The sequence below is a fragment of the Balaenoptera physalus genome (genome assembly GCF_965194825.1).
Source record: "Balaenoptera physalus genome assembly, chromosome: 11".
Taxonomy (NCBI): domain Eukaryota; kingdom Metazoa; phylum Chordata; class Mammalia; order Artiodactyla; family Balaenopteridae; genus Balaenoptera; species Balaenoptera physalus.
Genome location: NC_138896.1, coordinates 102,951,384 through 102,969,147, shown reverse-complemented (window position 1 = coordinate 102,969,147; position 17,764 = coordinate 102,951,384). Strand labels below are relative to the sequence as shown.

The 17,764-nt window shown below is 40.6% G+C and overlaps 1 protein-coding gene across 10 annotated transcripts in view; it reads left to right on the top strand.

Annotated features, from left to right (window-relative positions):
* The first annotated feature begins 654 nt into the window (after positions 1–654).
* The window catches only part of RAD18 (RAD18 E3 ubiquitin protein ligase), a 106,266-nt gene continuing 89,156 nt past the window's right edge, over positions 655–17,764 (top strand). Inside the window, exons 1-4 of one of the 10 annotated variants that reach the window (XM_082415592.1) lie at positions 876–1,032; positions 2,018–2,268; positions 4,180–4,404; positions 4,867–4,948. In XM_082415592.1, coding sequence (XP_082271718.1) covers positions 4,360–4,404; positions 4,867–4,948 — 127 coding nt within the window. In that variant the 5' untranslated portion in view covers positions 876–1,032; positions 2,018–2,268; positions 4,180–4,359. Of the gene's footprint in view, positions 1,033–2,005; positions 2,269–4,179; positions 4,405–4,786; positions 4,949–17,764 lie in introns of all 10 variants that reach the window. The other 9 variants (XM_082415593.1, XM_082415597.1, XM_082415594.1 and 6 more) reach the window with 9 other exon arrangements.

Below are 17,764 nucleotides of genomic sequence, written 5' to 3'. Positions count from 1 at the left end.
AGAGCACAAAAATTCACCTAGCAGTTCCATTTATAGGCAATCATCCCCCAAATATTCTGGCTCAAGTGTGCCGAGATTTATATAGATAGTGTGTTCATTGCAACTGTTTGCAATAATGAAAAACTGGAAACAACCTAAATGGTCCTCAGTATGGGTGTACGTAAGTAAATTGTGGCACATCTGTATTATGGACTATGTAGCTATTAAAAGGAACGAAGTAAATCTATATGTATTAACATGGAGAGGTCTTAGGATGTATGTAAGTAAACCAACAGAAAACCTCAAGTTGACAGAGGTATGCATTTAGTATATCAACATTTGTGGGCAAAAAAAAAAAACTGTATCTATGTATCTGCACAGGAAATATCTGGAAAGCTACACGCCAAAGTTAAGATGATTAAATTAAATTAACCATCCTATTTGATAAAAGAGCTCCTATTTTAAGGCCAGAGGCCCTATCTGTAGTCTGGTCAAAGACATTGCGTGACTCAGAAAAACCTATTCACTTTTTTGAGCCGAAGCTTTCTCTTGTGTAAACCAATAATGATATTTACCTCTCAGTATTGTGATGGAGTGAGATGAAATAATGGTTGTGAAAACCCCGGCTCTGAGCAGAGACAGCGCATTATAGCAATCAGGGAGGGCGACCTTGAAAGGTTTGGCAAGGCCTGGATTTGGTTTGATTTTAGGCTGTCTCTTCCTAACATTAAACAGGCATTCACTTATTAAGGGTACAGTACAAAACCCGCAAGTGGGTTTTTTAACCACACATCTGCGCACGGAGGCGTAGCGGAAGCCTGGCGCGTGCGCAAAGAGAGCATCTTCGGTTGCGCTTCGGCCACGTCCTACAACTCCCAGCATGCTCCGCACACGCGTCGGGCGCGTCGTCGAATGCTGACGTAGCTCTGTAGCGCGGGGAATTTCGAGTGGCAGTGGAGCGTGGGAGACCAGTCGGACCCTCCACCCTCTTTAGGGGAGGCCATGGACTCCCTAGTCGAGCCCCGGTGGCCTCCGGACCTGGCAGTCATGAAGGTGAGTGCTTCGGGGAGGTCGGGGGCGTACGGCGTCCGCGGGAGGCCAGCCCCGCCTTGAGGAGGAGAAAGGACGAGGCGCCGGCGCCGAGCTGGGCCAGGATACCCGGCTCTGCTCTGCCACTTGACACCGCGCAGATCTGGGCCTCAGTTTCTTTCTCTCCTGGGAAGTACCGGGGACAGGCCTCGGCCCCTTATGGTGAGCCTAGGTTGGCTGTCGTATGGGACGGGGTATTCTGCCGTTCAGTCACAACAACCACAATGATGTGGAGAGAAACACTTACTCTAAACGGTGGAAACGACAGCGACACCTAATCCTTTCTTAGAGCTTACTGCGTGCCAAGCATTATGTAAACTCTCCCAGTACTTTAGTGAATAATCTCCCACAGTGACACCGGACACGGTTTGGAGTGGACCTTGCATCAGAAAACATTTATTTAATCACCTAGCAAAGCGGGCAGTCTCCTTTACATTCTCATTCATTTCTTCTAATTACCCTCAAGAAACCTAGTGCTACTTTGCCCTAATTCCTCCCTAACGTGTCCTAACTCTTGATAGTTGTGCATCCTCTCTTTTAAACAAAGAAATCAGGACTCACGTTTAGCACTAGCCTTTCATTTTATTGAAGTCTTTCACTCAAATAACATTGATTTCTGTGGCTACTTTGTTTTTGACAATGCATTCCTGTTTCCATGGACGGTAGTGGTGAGTCCTGGATTCCTACTGTGTTTGGTCAAGAGCAAATACACCGTTCTGTACTAGCTAAGAATCAGTTGCTTGGTTTTTCTCCTTGTTCTGTGATTATTTCCGTTTGTGACTGAGCAAAATCACGTTCTCCTTCTGTTGCTCAGTTTTGTAAACTAGGGATTATGGTATCTGCCCCACTGACTCCTAAGGTGACTTTGAGGATTAAGTGAAGGGACTTGGGGGAGGTTAAAGTAAGTATAAGGCCTTGTTCTACTTGCCATCATCAGTGTCATCTACAGGGCTTGGTGACTGAAGATCTCCCCATGGAAGAGCTGACATTGTGGAAGGATCTGGGAAAGCCGTGGTTTTGCAGTTGTGCTGGCTTTGGCTCCAGTGTGCAATGGAGAAGGGCATCGATTTGAGTTCCAATGGTTCTGGGTTAAATTTAGTCTCTGCCTTCTATTTAACTGTGTGACCTTGATTCAGTTACTTAACCTCTCTGAGCCTGAGTTGCCTCAACTATAAACTGGAGACAGAAATAGTTTATAAGGTTGGTTAAATGAGTTGATGTGTGTGGATAGGGATCCTGTCTGGCTTATTCACTGTACCTAACACAATGCCTGGCACATAGGGGGTGCTCAAAAATTATTTGCTAATTGATTGAAGGTATCTAGAAAGTAGTAAGCATTAAATTAATATATCTTTATTATTATTATTAATGCTTAACATGTGTTAAGTATTTCTCCCCCTGCTTTTTATTTGTTGTCATGAAGATTATGAATTGGATAAGGGAAGTGAAAGCTTCCCCCTTCCACTTTCTCTAAGTTGAGGAAATCCTAGGGCATCCAGTGGACTGAAAATCTGTACAAGAATGTTATAGCTCATCGGATGCGGTATCACTTCCACAGATCTTGCTCAGCACATCTGTCAGAACCACTCCTCCTCCAGGAGAGGATGGTGATAGAGAAGAAAGCAAATAGACCAGGTGCCAGGGCTTTGGCTTCTGGTCCTGCCTCTGCTTTTGATTGATTTTCAACACAGTCCTCTAGCTGTCTGTGTCAGTGGTAGCCTACCATCCAAAGTAATGGAAGATTTGGGCATTTGAATGTTTATTTCCCTGGTTCTACTGTAACAAAAATTTGTTTCTGACAGATTATAAATGTAGAATGTGTATATAGTAGAAAAAAATTAAAATTTACAGTAAGATAAAGGAGGAAATGAAAGTTACCTAGCATCCTACCATCTAGAGAGACCCACTGTTTAACATTTTCTCTTATTGTTCTTCAGTTTTTCTCATGTGGGATCATGCACACACATACCCACAATGTGTATATGCATTTAAAATTTGGGATCACCTTGGAGTCAACCTCTCAGATTTGATACAACCCCTTATAAACTCTATAGGCTTCATCTAAAAAATTGCCATATAGATGCTATAGACCTCCTAAGATTGTTAAGGAGATTAAACTACATAGTTCTGTTATTATGTATTATTGTTGTAGGTTTGTTCTCTGATTTTTTTTTGTTTGCATTAAAACATGAACATTTTTCCATACATTAATTATTCTTTGAAAGCATGTTTTCTTTAATGGCAACAGTATTTCATATGTGAACTATTAGAGACATTAGTCTTTTTGTTTGTTTGCATTTTTAAAAATTAGGTCATATACTCATATGGTTCAAAAAGTACGTGAAATAAAAAGTAAAAGTCTTCCTCCAAACTTGTCCCTCATCTGTCCGGTTTCCTGACCCCTTTGACCATTATTTGTTACGTTCTTGTGTTCAGATTTGCATTCAGATTTATATTCTTATTCCCTCCTCCCTTTTTAACAAAAGGTCACAGACTGTGTGTACTGCCTGTACCTTACTTCCTTTTTTCACTTTTCTTGGCAGTCTTTCCGTATCAGTACATAAGAGAGCACGCTCTCACTCTCTCTCTCTCTCTCTCTCTCTCTCTCTCTCTCTTTTTTCCCTCTTAAATATCTGCTCAGTATTCTTTTGAATGAAGTAACATTTTAGGGCTTCCCTGGTGGCGCAGTGGTTAAGAGTCCGCCTGCCAATGCAGGGGACACGGGTTCGAACCCTGGTCGGGGAAGATCCCACATGCCGCGGAGCAACTAGGCCCGTGTGCCACAACTACTGAACTTGCGCTCTAGAGCCCGCATGCCACAACTACTGAAGACCACGTGCCACAACTACTGAAGCCTGCTTGCCTAGAGCCTGTGCTCCGCAACGAGAGGCCACCACAATGAGAAGCCCGCGCACCGCAACAAAGAGTAGCCCCCGCTCGCCGCAACTAGAGAAAGCCTGCATGCAGCAACGGAGACCCAATGCAGCCAAAAATAATAAATAAATAAAATAAATGAATTTATAAAAAGAAAAAAAAAGAAATAACACTTTAAATGGTTTAGAAGATTTTAGGTTGCGAGAGAGGTGCTTTCCTGTTTGGGTTTCATTCCAGATAGATGCACACCTCTCTGACTTTGCAGATTGCCTGCCTCTTCCTCTCCTTCTGCTGTCACTGGCGCCAGCTCTTTCCAGGGCTTCCTCATCTGGCTCCACCGTGTAGTACCGTACAGTACTGAGCAGAAAGCACTGGACTGACGGCCAGTAGACCGGAAGTTTTGTCCTGGCTTGACTCATGTGCTGTGAGCCTGCTCTGGATACAAGTTTACTCATTTGTGAAGTAAGGGTTTTAACTAGATAATTTCTAGTGTTTCTCTTTAATATTCTCTGATCTGATTCTTACCCTGTGTGGTGAATGGCTGCCGGTACCTTTCACCCAGCAGTGACAGTGGGCCAGGGAATGGGGTCTGAAGAGGAGGAGGCTTGGAGGAGGAACTGGAAATACACGGCAAGTAGCAGAGAAATAGAGTAGCCCTTTTGTGAAGGGCTGGCAACATGGAGTGGGAATCTGTAGTGTCAGCTTCATCTTTCTGAAGTGTTCTCCGTAACCTAAGATTTGAATAAGTCATATGGGGGAGGTTTTCTCTCCCCTGCAGTTTATGTGGACTTAGCTTTTGAGTTTGAATATTTGACAAAGAAGTATTATTAAATTATTTTTTTAGGGGATGGAGAAGGAGTTCTGTGGCAGATGTTCCAGTCTTGGTGGCTTTCTGATAGGTGTGTATGTATTTGTGCATTTCAGACAATAGATGATTTGCTGCGCTGTGGAATTTGCTTTGAATATTTCAACATTGCAATGATGATTCCTCAGTGTTCACATAACTGTAAGTATGTATTGTTTCTCTGAGTTACAAAAATGTGGTTTTTTAATATAATGTATTATTTTAACACCAAAGGTAAGTACACATTTATTATTTATTTCTCACCTTTAGCTCCTCTATCTTGAAGTTTTAGCAAGGTCTTTTCCATGACCTCCCTCTTAAACACTGAATATTTTTTACAAGGCTCCTATGTTTTCTACCACCTCCCTCTTGGATACTTTTATGCCTTTTGTAACATTTACAAGAATAAAGATTTTGATCACTATATATTATTTGCCCAGCACTTTTGGATGTTAAATTTCAGATTTTTCATTTTTAGCAGGATAAGAGATAGGTGGTTCAACTAAGTAGTCCTTGGCATAGAGTTTTAAAGTTTAAAAATTCCACTGGGAGAGTTCTACAACTGAAGAGCATTACAGACAGTTTTATCACTTAACTTGCTGTGTGATGGTGGGAAGACTCATATATTGAAATGTGCTTGTACTTCTCTTCATGAGTCTAGTATGTACATATTTTTTATACTGTAGTTTGACGTATTTAGTGCATGGGGTGCACTTGTCATTGTTCTGGATCTAGCCATCAGTTTATGGATTATCTAGGCTTATGATCGTTCTTATTCTCTATTTTCGAGTTGATTTGCCTTGGAAAGTTAAAAAATAAGTTAGGCTTAAAAAATGGTGTTAGTGGATAGTAGTAGCTTTGGTGAAAAAGTTTCCATTGGGAAGACATAATAAGAGGATGGTGGTGGTAGCAACATGGGCATTAGAGATAAACTTGGGCTTGACCCTTAGCTGCCCACTTATTAGGTGGGTGAGGTTGCAAATGCTCAACATTTCTTCAGATGTGAAACGCTGGTGAGTAGTTTCTGCCTTAGGAGATGGTTGTGAGAATTAAATGTACAGAGTCCAGTGTCTGGCACGTTATAGGACCTTAATAAATCTTAGTTTCCTTCTAGGCTAGATTCATATTAGGAACCAAGATAAGTTTTGGGGATTGTTTCTAAATATGTGTTAAAATCACCTTTATTTAGGTATGATTTATATGTAGTAAAAGGCATCCATTTTAAGTGTGCAGTAAAATGTACAAGTGTCAACGAGTTTCAACAAATGTTTATACCATGTAATGACTACAATTAAGATATTAAACATTTCTATCACTTGATAGAGTTCTCCCCATTATCAGTCAGTGTGGCCCCAGGGAATTATATGTGGGTCTGTTTCTGGATTCTCTTCTATTTCATTGATTTTTATGCCTATCCTTGTGCCAGTACTACACTGTCTTAATTACTGTAGCCTTCTAGTAAGTCTTCAAGTCAAGTATTGTAACTACTCCAACGTTGTTTTTCTTTATCAAGATTGTTTTGGTTCTTTTAGGATCTTTGCATTTTATATGCATTTCAATATAAATTTTAGAATCAGGTTGTCAATTTCTACCAAAAAAAGCCTGCTGGGATGTTCCTTGGGATTGCACTAAATCTAGAGATCCAGCTGAGGATATATGACTTCTTTTTTTTTTTAGATTTATTTATTATTTATTTATTTTTTATTATTTTTGGCTGCGTCGGGTTTTAGTTGCAGCACGCGGGATCTTTCGTTGCAGCATGCGGGCTTCTCTCTAGTTGTGGTGTGCGGGTTTTCTCTCTCTAGTTGTGGAGCACAGGCTTCAGGGCACATGGGCTCTGTAGTTGTGGGGTGCAGGTCCAGGACGCGTGGGCTCTGTAGTGTGTGGCACTCAGGCTCTAGTTGAGGCATGTGAGCTCAGTAGTTGTGGCACGCGGGCTTAGTTACCCTGCGGCATGTGGGATATTAGTTCCCTGACCAGGGATCGAACCTGTGTCCCCTGCATTGTAAGGCGGATTCTTTACCACTGTACCACCAGGGAAGTCCCTATGACATCTTAACAGTGTTGCCTTCAATGTAAGAATGTTGTCCTAAATTAGAAATAAATCCCAGAAAATAGTCAGTATTATCTTAAAGCAAAAGGACAGCTTTATTGTTTGCAAGGTTTGCAAACGGGATATGCAGCCTTTGGCTGTAACCTAAAGTACCTTTGGGCGTAGGGGGTAAAGAGAGTGAGGGATTTTTAAAAACAAAAACTGTAGAAGTCACTTTTGGGAGACTTGCAAAGAGGATTGGCTGACCCCTGCAGCCTGACCACAAGTCCTTGAAGCTTGACTATAGTTTTTTGTTTTTTTTTAAATAAACTTATTTATTTATTTATTTATTTTTGGCTGTGTTTGGGTCTTCGTTTCTGTGCGAGGGCTTTCTCCAGTTGCGGTGAGCGGGGGCCACTCTTGATCGCGGTGCGCGGGCCTCTCACTGTCGTGGCCTCTCCCATTGCGGAGCACAGGCTCCAGACGCGCAGGCTCAGTAGTTGTGGCTCACGGGCCCAGTTGCTCCGCGGCATGTGGGATCTTCCCAGACCAGGGCTCGAACCCGTGTCCTCTGCATTGGCAGGCAGATTCTCAACCACTGCGCCACCAGGGAAGCCCCCCTGTGCTGCTTTTAATATTTTTTTCTTTGAATTTAATTTTTGTTAGTTTGATTAATATTTGTTTTGGTGTGTTTTTCCTAGGTTTATCCTGTATGGGACTCTCTGTGCTTCTGGGACTTTCCCATGTTAGGGAAGTTTTCAACTATAATCTTTTCAGATATCTTCTCAGACCCTTTCTTTTTCTCTTCTTCTGGGATCCCTATAATTCGAATGTTGGTGTGTTTAGTGTTGTCCCATAGGTCTCTGAGATTGTCTTCAGTTCTTTTCATTCTTTTTTTCTTTTTTCTGCTTCTCGGCAGCTATTTCCACCATTTTGTCTTCTAGCTCACTTATTTGTTCTTCTGCCTCGGTTATTCTGTTATTGATTCCTTCTAGTGTATGTTTCATTTCAGTTATTGTGTTGTTCATCTCTGTTTGTTCTTTAGTTCTTCTAGATCTTTCTTAAACATTTCTTGTATTTTCTCGATCCGTGTCTCCATTCTATTTCCAAGATTCTGGATCGTCCTTACTATCATTACTCTGAATTCTTTTTCAGGCACATTGCCTGTTTCCTCTTCATTTATTTGGTCTTGTAGATCTTTACCTTGATCCTTCATCTGTGACATATTTTTTTTGCCATCTCATTTGTTTTTTTTTTAATGAGTGGGATTGTGTTCCTGTTTTACTGGTTGTTTGGCCTGAGGCTTCTAACACTGGGGTTTGTAGGCTATTGGGTAGAGCTGGGTCTTGGTGCTGAGAGGAGGAACTCTGTGAGACCTCACTCCGATGAATATTCCCTCGGTCTGAGGTTCTCTGTTAGTCCAGTGGTTCGGACTCGGAGCTCCCACTGCAGGAGCTTCGGCCCAACCCCAGACTTGTGAACCAAGATCCTGCAGGCTGCCTGGGTGCAAAACAAACAAACAAACAAACAAAAACAATGATAACAAAATAAAAAATAAAATTAGACTAGAAAACTAACAGATCTGTTAGGAAGAATATAAAAATAAAAATTTAGGTGAATCAACAACCAGAATGCACAGTAGTACCATAACAGTAAAAAAGAGGAGGAGGGGGAAAAAAGAGTGTGGGGGAGGCCTTGGCTGTGGAGGGTGGGGTCTAAGCAAGGGTGAGCTTTGGGTGGTGGACGGGGCCAATGCTCAGGACCCACAGGGCTGGAAAAGGCCCTGGGGGCCTTGGGGGGTGGGGCTTAGGCTCAAGGAACAGAAGGGGCCCAGTGTGCCCCCCACCCCTGGTTTCAGAGGGCAGGGGACCTCACCTGGGAGCCCGGCAGGCTTCCTGGGCTCGAGTGGGCAGGACAAAAGCCCTCCTCTCCTTTCCTCTCCTGCTCCTCTGGTCTGCGAGGGCCCCTCCCACCTGCCTCTCCTGATCTCCCTGGTCTCCCTCCTATGCCCCCAAGGACCCACGTGGCCTGGAGGAGGGTTTGGAGGGCAGGGGATCGGCCTGGGAGCTCAACAGGCTCCCCGGGCCTGAGTGGGTGGGGCAGTCGCCTTCTGCTTCTCTCCCGCTCCTCCCGGAGGGCCCCTCCCGCCTGCCTCTCCTGATCTTCCTTGCCTCAGGGGTGCTGATCCTGTCTGGCCTCCACTTCTCCTCCTCCCTCAGTCCCCCTGTGTCCTACCGGTTCACTTTGGGGTTCCTCCCATCTCCTTGGGCGTCAGAGTCCCCCACTAGCGGCTGGCGGGTGCCCTAGTTGTGGGGAGATGCTAACTCTGTGTCTTCCCACACCACCATCTTGACTCTGCCCTCTAATTTCATTCTTATACATGTAACTATCCAGTTTTTCCAGCACCACTTTTTTTGAAGATAATGTCTTTTCCCCATTATATATTTTTGCCTTCTTTATCATAGATTAATTGATGATAAGTGCATGGGTTTATTTCTGGTCTCTCTTTTCTGTTCCACTGATCTATGTGTCTGTTTTTGTGCCAGTACCATGCTGTTTTGATTACTGTAGCATTGTAGTATACTCTGAGGTCAGGGAGCGTGATACAACCAGCTTTGGTCTTTTTTCTTAAGACTGCTTCGGCTACTTGGGGTCTTTATGATTCCATATAAATTTTAGGATTGTTTGTTCTATTTCTGTGAAAATGCCATGGGTATACAACTGTGTACTTCTGTTCCCCCCCTTCTGTCATCCTGTTGTTGTCTTTCCTTTTATGATGTGCACATATACCACAGACAATACATTGTTATTATGTTTGCTTTATTTATTTACTTTCTGTAAATTTACTTATTTATTTATTTACTTTTGGCTGCGTTGGATCTTCGTTGCTGAGCGCGGGCTTTCTCTAGTTGCAGCGAGTAGGGGCTACTCTTTGTTGCGGTGTGTGGGCTTCTCATTGCGGTGGCTTCTCTTTGTTGCAGAACACAGGCTCTAGGTGCGCAGGCTTCAGTAGTTGTGGCACACGGGCCCAGTAGTTCTGGCTTGCGGGCTGTAGAGCTCAGGCTCAGTAGTTGTGGCGCATGGGCTTAGTTTCTCCGCGGCATGTGGAATTGTCCCGGATCAGGGCTCAAACCTATGTCCCCTGCATTGGCTGGCGGATTCTTAACCACTGCACCACCAAGGAAGTCCCTGTATTTGCCTTAGACAGCTCATTATCTTTTAAAACAAATTTAAAAATGACAAAGTAAAAAAAAAAAAAAAAAATGACAAAGTAGTCTTTTATATTTAGACACATTTATCATTTCTTATACTCTCCTTTGTATACATCAACGTTTTCTTCTTAGGTCATTTATATTTTCTCTGTTGCGTTTCTTGTAGCACCAGTATGCTGCTAAAGAATTCTCTCAGCTTTTGTTTCCCTGAAAAAATTTCATTGCTTTTTGAAAGGTGTTTTCAGTGGGCATGCAGTTCAAATTTAAATTTTTCTCCTTTCTGAATGTCAATTCTACAATTCAAAAATTCTACAAGGGCTTCCCTGGTGGCGCAGTGGTTGAGAATCTGCCTGCCAATGCAGGGGACACGGGTTCGAGCCCTGGTCTGGGAAGATCCCACATGCCGCGGAGCAACTGGGCCCGTGAGCCACAACTACTGAGCCTGAGCGTCTGGAGCCTCTGCTCCGCAACAAGAGAGGCCGCGATAGTGAGAGGCCCGCGCACCGCGATGAAGAGTGGCCCCCGCTCGCCGCAACTGGAGAAAGCCCTCGCACAGAAACGAAGACCCAACACAGCCAAACATAAACATAATAAATAAATAATAAATAAAAATTTAAAAAAAAAAAAAAAAAAAAAAAAAAAAAATTCTACAATTTTCTGACTTGACTAGTTTCAGATGAAACCAGGTGTGTTAGGTTTTTTTGTTACAACTTTCTGTATATAATGTGCCTTTTTTCTTCTGACTGCTTTTCAGATTTTCTCTTTATTACCAGATTTTAGAAATTTGTAATGTGCTTTAGTGTGACTTACTTTATGTTTGTACTGCTTGTGGTTCATTGAACTGCTTCAGTTTATGGGTTTATATTTGGAAAAAATTTAACACTTTTTCTTTGAGTATTTTTCTGTTTACATACCCACCTCCACACCCGAGCTCCAATTCAGATTACACTTTTTTAGACCTTTATTAACTTTATTCCACTGCTTTATGTTAATCTACAGACATTGAGGCTCTGTTTTTTTTTTCTTTTCCTTTTTGGTAATCTCCCCACCCCCATCCTTTTTGTGCTTAATTTTGGATAATTTATATTGTTATGATTTCAAGTTTATTGATCTTTTATTCTGCACTATCTCATCAACTGTTAGTCTCATCCAGTGAAATTTTCATTTTAGATATTGTATTGTTCCTCTCTAGAAATTTTACTTTTTTAGTATCTTCCATTTCTTTCCTCATTAGGTTTGTGTTTGTGTCTATTTTAATCCTTGAATATATTGAACATATTCTAATAGCTAGTTTAACCTCACTGTCTGCTAATCCATTATCTCTGTTGTTTCTAAAACTATCTATTGATTGATTCCATCCCCCCCCCCACACACACTTCTGGTTATAGAGCACATTTTTTTTTTGCTTCTTTGCATTTCTGGTAATTTTTGATTGGATGCTTTCCATTGTAGTTTTCACATTTTTGAGTGTTTAGATTTTGTTTTATACTTTATCGGAGTGTTGGGTTTTGTTGTGGAAGGCAGTTAAGTTACTTGTGGATCAGATTGGTTCTGTCAAGTTTTGTTTCTAAGCTTTGTCATGATGAATCTAGAGTAACCTTTTTTATAGGACTATAGTGGGGGGAGGGTGAGAAACACATAGCATAAAACCTTCTCCATTAACAAGTTGGTAAATGTATAGTATAGTATTGTTAACTACATGTGCATTGTTGTACAGCATGTCTTTAGAAATTTTTCATCTTGCATGACTAAAATTCTATACCCATTGCACAGCATTTACCCTTTTCTCCCTCCCCCTGGCCCTGGCAACAACCATTCTGTTTTCTGCTTCTATGAGTTCATTTAGATACCGCATATAAATATAATCATGCAATATTTGTCCTTCTGTGATTGGCTTATTTCACCTAGCTTAATATCCTCGAGGTTCATCCATGTTGTGGCATATGACAGAATTTCCTTCTTTTTTAAGGCTGAATAATATTCCATTTTATGTCTAGAGCACATTTTTTTTTAATCTGTTCATCCACTGGTGGACACTTGGGTTGCTCCCTCCTTTTGGCTCTTGTGAATAATGCTGCTGTGAACACAGGAGTGCACATATCTCTTTGAAATTCTGTTTTCAGTTCTTTTTGATAAATACCCAGAAGTGGGTTGTTGGATCATATGGTAACTGTATTTTTAATTTTTTGAAATGTCTCCATACTTTTTTCCATAGTGACTGCACCATTTTACATTCCCATCAACAGTGCACAAAGGTTCTAATTTCTCCACGCCATCACCAACGCTTGTTATTTTCTTTTCTTCTTTTTCTTTCTTTTGATAGTGGCTGTCCTAAAAGATGATGTCATTATGGTTTTGATTTGCATTTCCTGGATGATTAGTGATGGCGACGATCTTTTCATATACCTGTTTGCCATTTGTCTTTGGCAAATGTCTTTGCCAAAGACATTTGGCATGTCTTTGGAGAAATGCCTTTTCAAGTTCTTTGCCCAGTTTTAATCAGGTTACATGTTTTTTTGTTATTGAGTTACAGGCATTTGTTGTATGTTTTGATATTTTTGGATATTAACTCATCAGGTATATGGTTAGCAAATATTTTCTTATGTTTCATAAGTTGTCCTTTTATTCTATTGATTAAGACCAAGCTTTTTAGTTTGATCAAGTCCCACTTGTCTGTTTTTGCTTTTATTGCCTGTGCTTTTGGTATCATATCCAGGAAATCATTCCTAAGACTAATGTTATGAGGCTTTTTCCCTTTATTTTCTCCAGGCAGCTTTATAGTTTCAAGTCTGTATTCTTTTGCAGTGGAAATCCAGTTTTCCCAACACCATTTGTTGAAGAGACTGTCCTTTCCCCATTGTGTACTCCTGGCACCCTTTTCAAGGACCATTTGACTGCCTATGTGTGGGTTTATTTCTGGGTTCTCTATTCTATTCCATTGGTGTACATTCCTGTCTTTATGCTAATACCATATTATTTTGATTACTGTAGATTTGTAATATGTTTTGAAGTCTGGAAATGTGAGACCTCTAGCTTTGCCTTTTACATTATTTTGGCTATTCAAGGTCCTTTGTGGTTCCATATGAATTTTAGAATTGACTTACCTGTTTCTGCAAAAAATACCATTGGTGTTTTGATAAGGATTGCATTGAATCTATGGATTGCTTTTGTTAGTATGAGCATTTTAACAATGTTAAGTTATCCAGTCAATGAACATGGAAGTGTCTTCTGCAGTTTCCTTCAGCAGTGTTTTATAGTTTTCAGTGTACTTGTCTTTTGCTGCCTTGGTTAAGTTTATTCCTAATTATGTTATTCTTTGTGATGCTATTGTAAATGTGATTGTTTTCTTAATACCTTTTCTGGATTGCTAGTTTTAGAAGTGAAACTGAATTGTGCATTTTGATTTCGTATCCATCAACTTTGCTGAATTCATTTATTAGTTCTAACAATTTTTCTTGTGGTATCTTTAGAATTTTCTACATATAAGATTATGTCATCTGTGAACTGAGATAATTTTACTTCTTCCTTTCTGATTTGGATGTTCTTTATTTCTTTTTAACGTTTAATTGCTCTAGGTAGGACTTCAAATACTGTGTTGAATAGAAGTGGCAAGAGTGGGCATTGTTGCCATGCTTCTGATCTTAATGGAAATCATTGGGTATGATATTAGCTATGTGCTTTTCATAATGGCTTTTATTATGTTGAAGTAATTTCCTTCTAATTTTGTTGAGTTTTTTTTTATCATGTAAGGGGTTGAATTTTGTCAGATCCTTTTTCGGCATCTATTGTGAGATGATCATATGATTTTTATCCTTGTTCTGTTAGTGGTGTAGCACATTGATTTTTGTATGTCAACCTATCCTTGCATCCCAGGAATGAATCCCACTGGGTCATGGTGATGATGCTTTTAATGTGTGGTTGAATTCAGTTTGCTAATATTTGTTGATGATTTTTCATCAGGGATATTGGTCTGTAGTTTTCTTTTAATGTCTTTGGTATCAGAATAATGCTTGCCTCATAAAATAAGTTTGGAAGTGTTTCCTTCTCAATTTTTATGAAATGTTTGAGAAAGATTGGTGTTAATTCTTTTAATGTTTGGTAGAATTCTGCGGTGAAGCCATCTGGTTGTGGGCTTTTCTTTGTTGGGAGATTTTTGATTACTGGTTCAGTCTATGCACTAGTTTGAAGTCAGTTCGTATTTTCTATTTCTTCATGAATCAGTCTTGGTACGTTCAACTTGTTGGTATATATTGTTCACACTAGTCTCTTTTAACTCTTTTTATTTCTGTGGCATCAGTTTTAATGTCTCCTCTTTCATTTCTGATTTTATTTACTTGAGTCTTCTCTCTTTTTCTTAGTCTGGTTAAGGGTTTGTCAGTTTTGTCAGTCTTTTCAGGAACCAACTCTTAATTCCATTGATTTTTTTTTTCCTATTCTCTTTTGTTTATTTCTACTCTAATCTTTACTATTTCCTTTCTTTCAGTAACTTTGGGCTTAGTTTGTTCTTTTTCTAGTTCCTTGATATATAAAGTTAGGTTTTTATTTGAGATTTTTTTTCTTGTTCTTAATGTAGTCATTTACTTCTATAAACCTCCCTCTTAGTGGTGCTTTTGCTGCATCCCTTAAGTTTTGGTGTGTTGTGTTTTCATTTTTTTAAACATTTTCTGATTTCCCTTTTCATTTCTTTTTTGACCCATTGCCTGTTCAGGAGTGTGTTAATTTCCACATGTTTGTGAATTTTCCTTTTTTTTTCTTCTGCTATTGATTTCTGGTTTCATTCTGTTATGGTCAGAAAAGATACTTGATGTGATTATTTTGTGACTCAACATGTAATCTCTCCTGGACAATGGTCTGTGTGCACTTGAAAAGAATGTGTGCTCTGCTGATGTTCTGTATATGTCTATTAGATGCCTTGGGTTTATAGTATTGTTTAAATCCTCTGTTTCCTTATTGATCTTCTGTCCTATCCATCATTGAAAGCTGAGGCATTGAAACCTTCTACTATTATTGTTTTGCTCTCTGTTTCTCTAGTTCTGTTGGTGTTTGCTTTGTGTGTTTGGGTGCTTTTTTATGGTGTCCTGTAAGTCCCTTAGGCTTCTTCTTTCTTTTTCCTTTTTGTGCCTATGAATGAATAATTTCAGATGACTTGTCTTTAAGTGCATTGATTCTTTCTTCTGCTTGATCAAGTCCACTGCTGAGCTCTTCTGGTAAATTTTTCATTTCAGTTACAAGTATCCCCTGCTTTTCAAAAGTTTGCTTTATAACACTTCCCTTTTATGAAAGACCTACATTAGGACCAATTTCCACTAACCAAAAGAAATCTGAAGAGGATTTTCACTTTTACAAAAAAAAGGCAAAAGGTGAAAATAGCCTTCAGTATTTTTGTTGAAGTGAACTGTAATAGAAGCGGTGTGCACCCTGAACAGCGAGAGTGGCATCCCTGGCAACTACACTCAGCATCGCAGCATCAAGCCACCATAGCTTTGAACTGTGTCTATGAGTATCTGTGTTTCATCTCGCTTTATTTTGTGCATCTTCACTTTTTCACTTTATGCCATTTCGGCTTACGAAAGTTTTCACAGGAACAGTCAACTTTCAGATGGTGGGGGAAACCTGTATTATATTCTTCATCTCCAGAATTTCTGTTTGGTTCTCTTTTGTATTTTGTGTCTGCGTTGATACTTTCGTTTTGTTCATGCATCATTTTCCTTAGTTCATTGAGCATCTTTATGGTGGTTATTTAAAATTTTTTGTCAGGTAATTCATACACATCTGTTTTTTTAGGATTAGTTTCTGGAAATTGGCCATATTTTCCTGTTTCTTTGTATGCCTTGTTGCTCTGTTGGGATCCATGCATTTGAAAAAACAGTCACCTTGCACAGGATTTACAGACAAGCTTCATATAGGGAAAGCCAGATGTTCCTGCACTAACCCACCAGCCAGCCCAGCTAGAGATTCTGGGGATCCCTTAAACCTTTTCTGTGGTTGGATCTTCTCTAGACTTATGAGTATAATTAGAGATGTTTTGCTGGTTTCTTTTTTCATTACTGTGTAATCTTTTGCTGCTTCTTGTATCTGTGGTACTGCAGAGCCTCTGGAATTGCAGCAAACTGCCCAGCTCTTTTTTGTTCCTAGTGGCCCCCGGGCACTAGAGTATGCCAGGTCCCATCAGAACTCCGAGCCAGGCAAGGTAGAAGCAGTCCCTTGGGCAGCCCCTTGGAAAGCTGAAATACTGGTTGCATCCTTCTCTCTTCTCTTTCTCTCCAAATGAGAAGCCACTGAGTTATATTGGCCTCCATCTGTACTGTGGGTCCTCTGGAGCAGTGTCGCAGCTCTTTTTTGTTCTCGTTAGTCCCCAGGCATCTAGAGTATGACAAGTCTCTTCAGTACTGTGAGTTGGGTGAGGTAGACACAAGTCCCTTGGGCAGCCCCCTGAAAAGCTGGAACGTTGGATGCACGTTCTTCCCCAAGAGAAGCTGAGAGGTGGGAATTTCTCCTGCTCACTCCCAGGGGAGGGGTAGTGGTGAATGAGTGACTACTCGTGCAAACCGTCACCTTTGTCCTCAGCGACTCCAACCTGGTCCCCTTTCTTGTCAGTGATTAGATTCAGGCAAGATGGAAACCAGTCCCTGGGGCAGCCGCGTGAAAAGTCTGAACATTTCATATGTGTTTCAGTCTTCTCTTGCTCCCTACCCCGGAGTTGGGAGTGTCTTTCTGATTAGGTGGTGCTGAGCCAGGGGTAGGAACTCTGGCAAGTGAGGGCCACAAATTTTCTACTGGCTTTGATGTGGCTGGTTTTGTGCTTGCCTTGGGGTATAGGAGCATCTTAACTAGTATCTGGATTTCTCACAAAGGGAATTGGTTTATGTATTGTTGTTGATTTGTGTTTCCATGGGAAAAGCAGGGTCTGGCTTCCTGTTCTGCCATCTTGCTGACATCACCCACTCTCTATGGCTAATTTATTCATATACTAAGGTATGACGTTCTGGGGTTTCTACTCAATGCCCATGCGTTTAGTGAGGTTCCTCCAAACTGCCTGCTAGAAATTTCATGAACTCTTGGCGCTTTGTTACCTCTCCAGTTATTGTTGTTTCCCTGGAAGTTGATCTTTGTTTGACCTTATGGATTTTCACGCCCGTGTATGTGCAGATTTGCATTCAGTCATAGAATCGAATGGATTTGTATTCATATTTCTGGAGGTCTTTCTGTATGTAGCATCTTTCTTTTTGGTACTCTGCCCTACAAATTCTAGCTACCTGGATTGCCCTGAGCTCTGATCTTTGTTTCTTCAGCTAGCAAGACTGATGGGTTTTTGGCTTTCCTCCCTGCACTGTGGTCCAAAGTCTGAAAATAGAAAGAGTTGTTTTATATTTTCCCCTAGTATTTTAGTTGTTTACAGAAGGAGGGTAATTCTGGATATTGGTTACTTTCTCATGGACAGAGATGGAAGTCTACTCTATATATTTTAATTATGTCATTTTAGGGAAGAAAGACTTGACTTTTTATGAATTCAGTGAACTCAGCTGAAAAATTAACCTTTACTTCCATTCTTTTTTTTTTTCGTGTTTCTTTGTCACATACAGTTGTCACTGATGTCATTCTTTACCTAAGAGGAATTCAGTGGAGAATACTTCCAATAATGATAATTTATTTTATGAGCACTTATTTTTCATACTCTACCTGTCATGATTCAATAGGCATTTTCTACTAATCATCAGTTGTCACAGGTTCCCT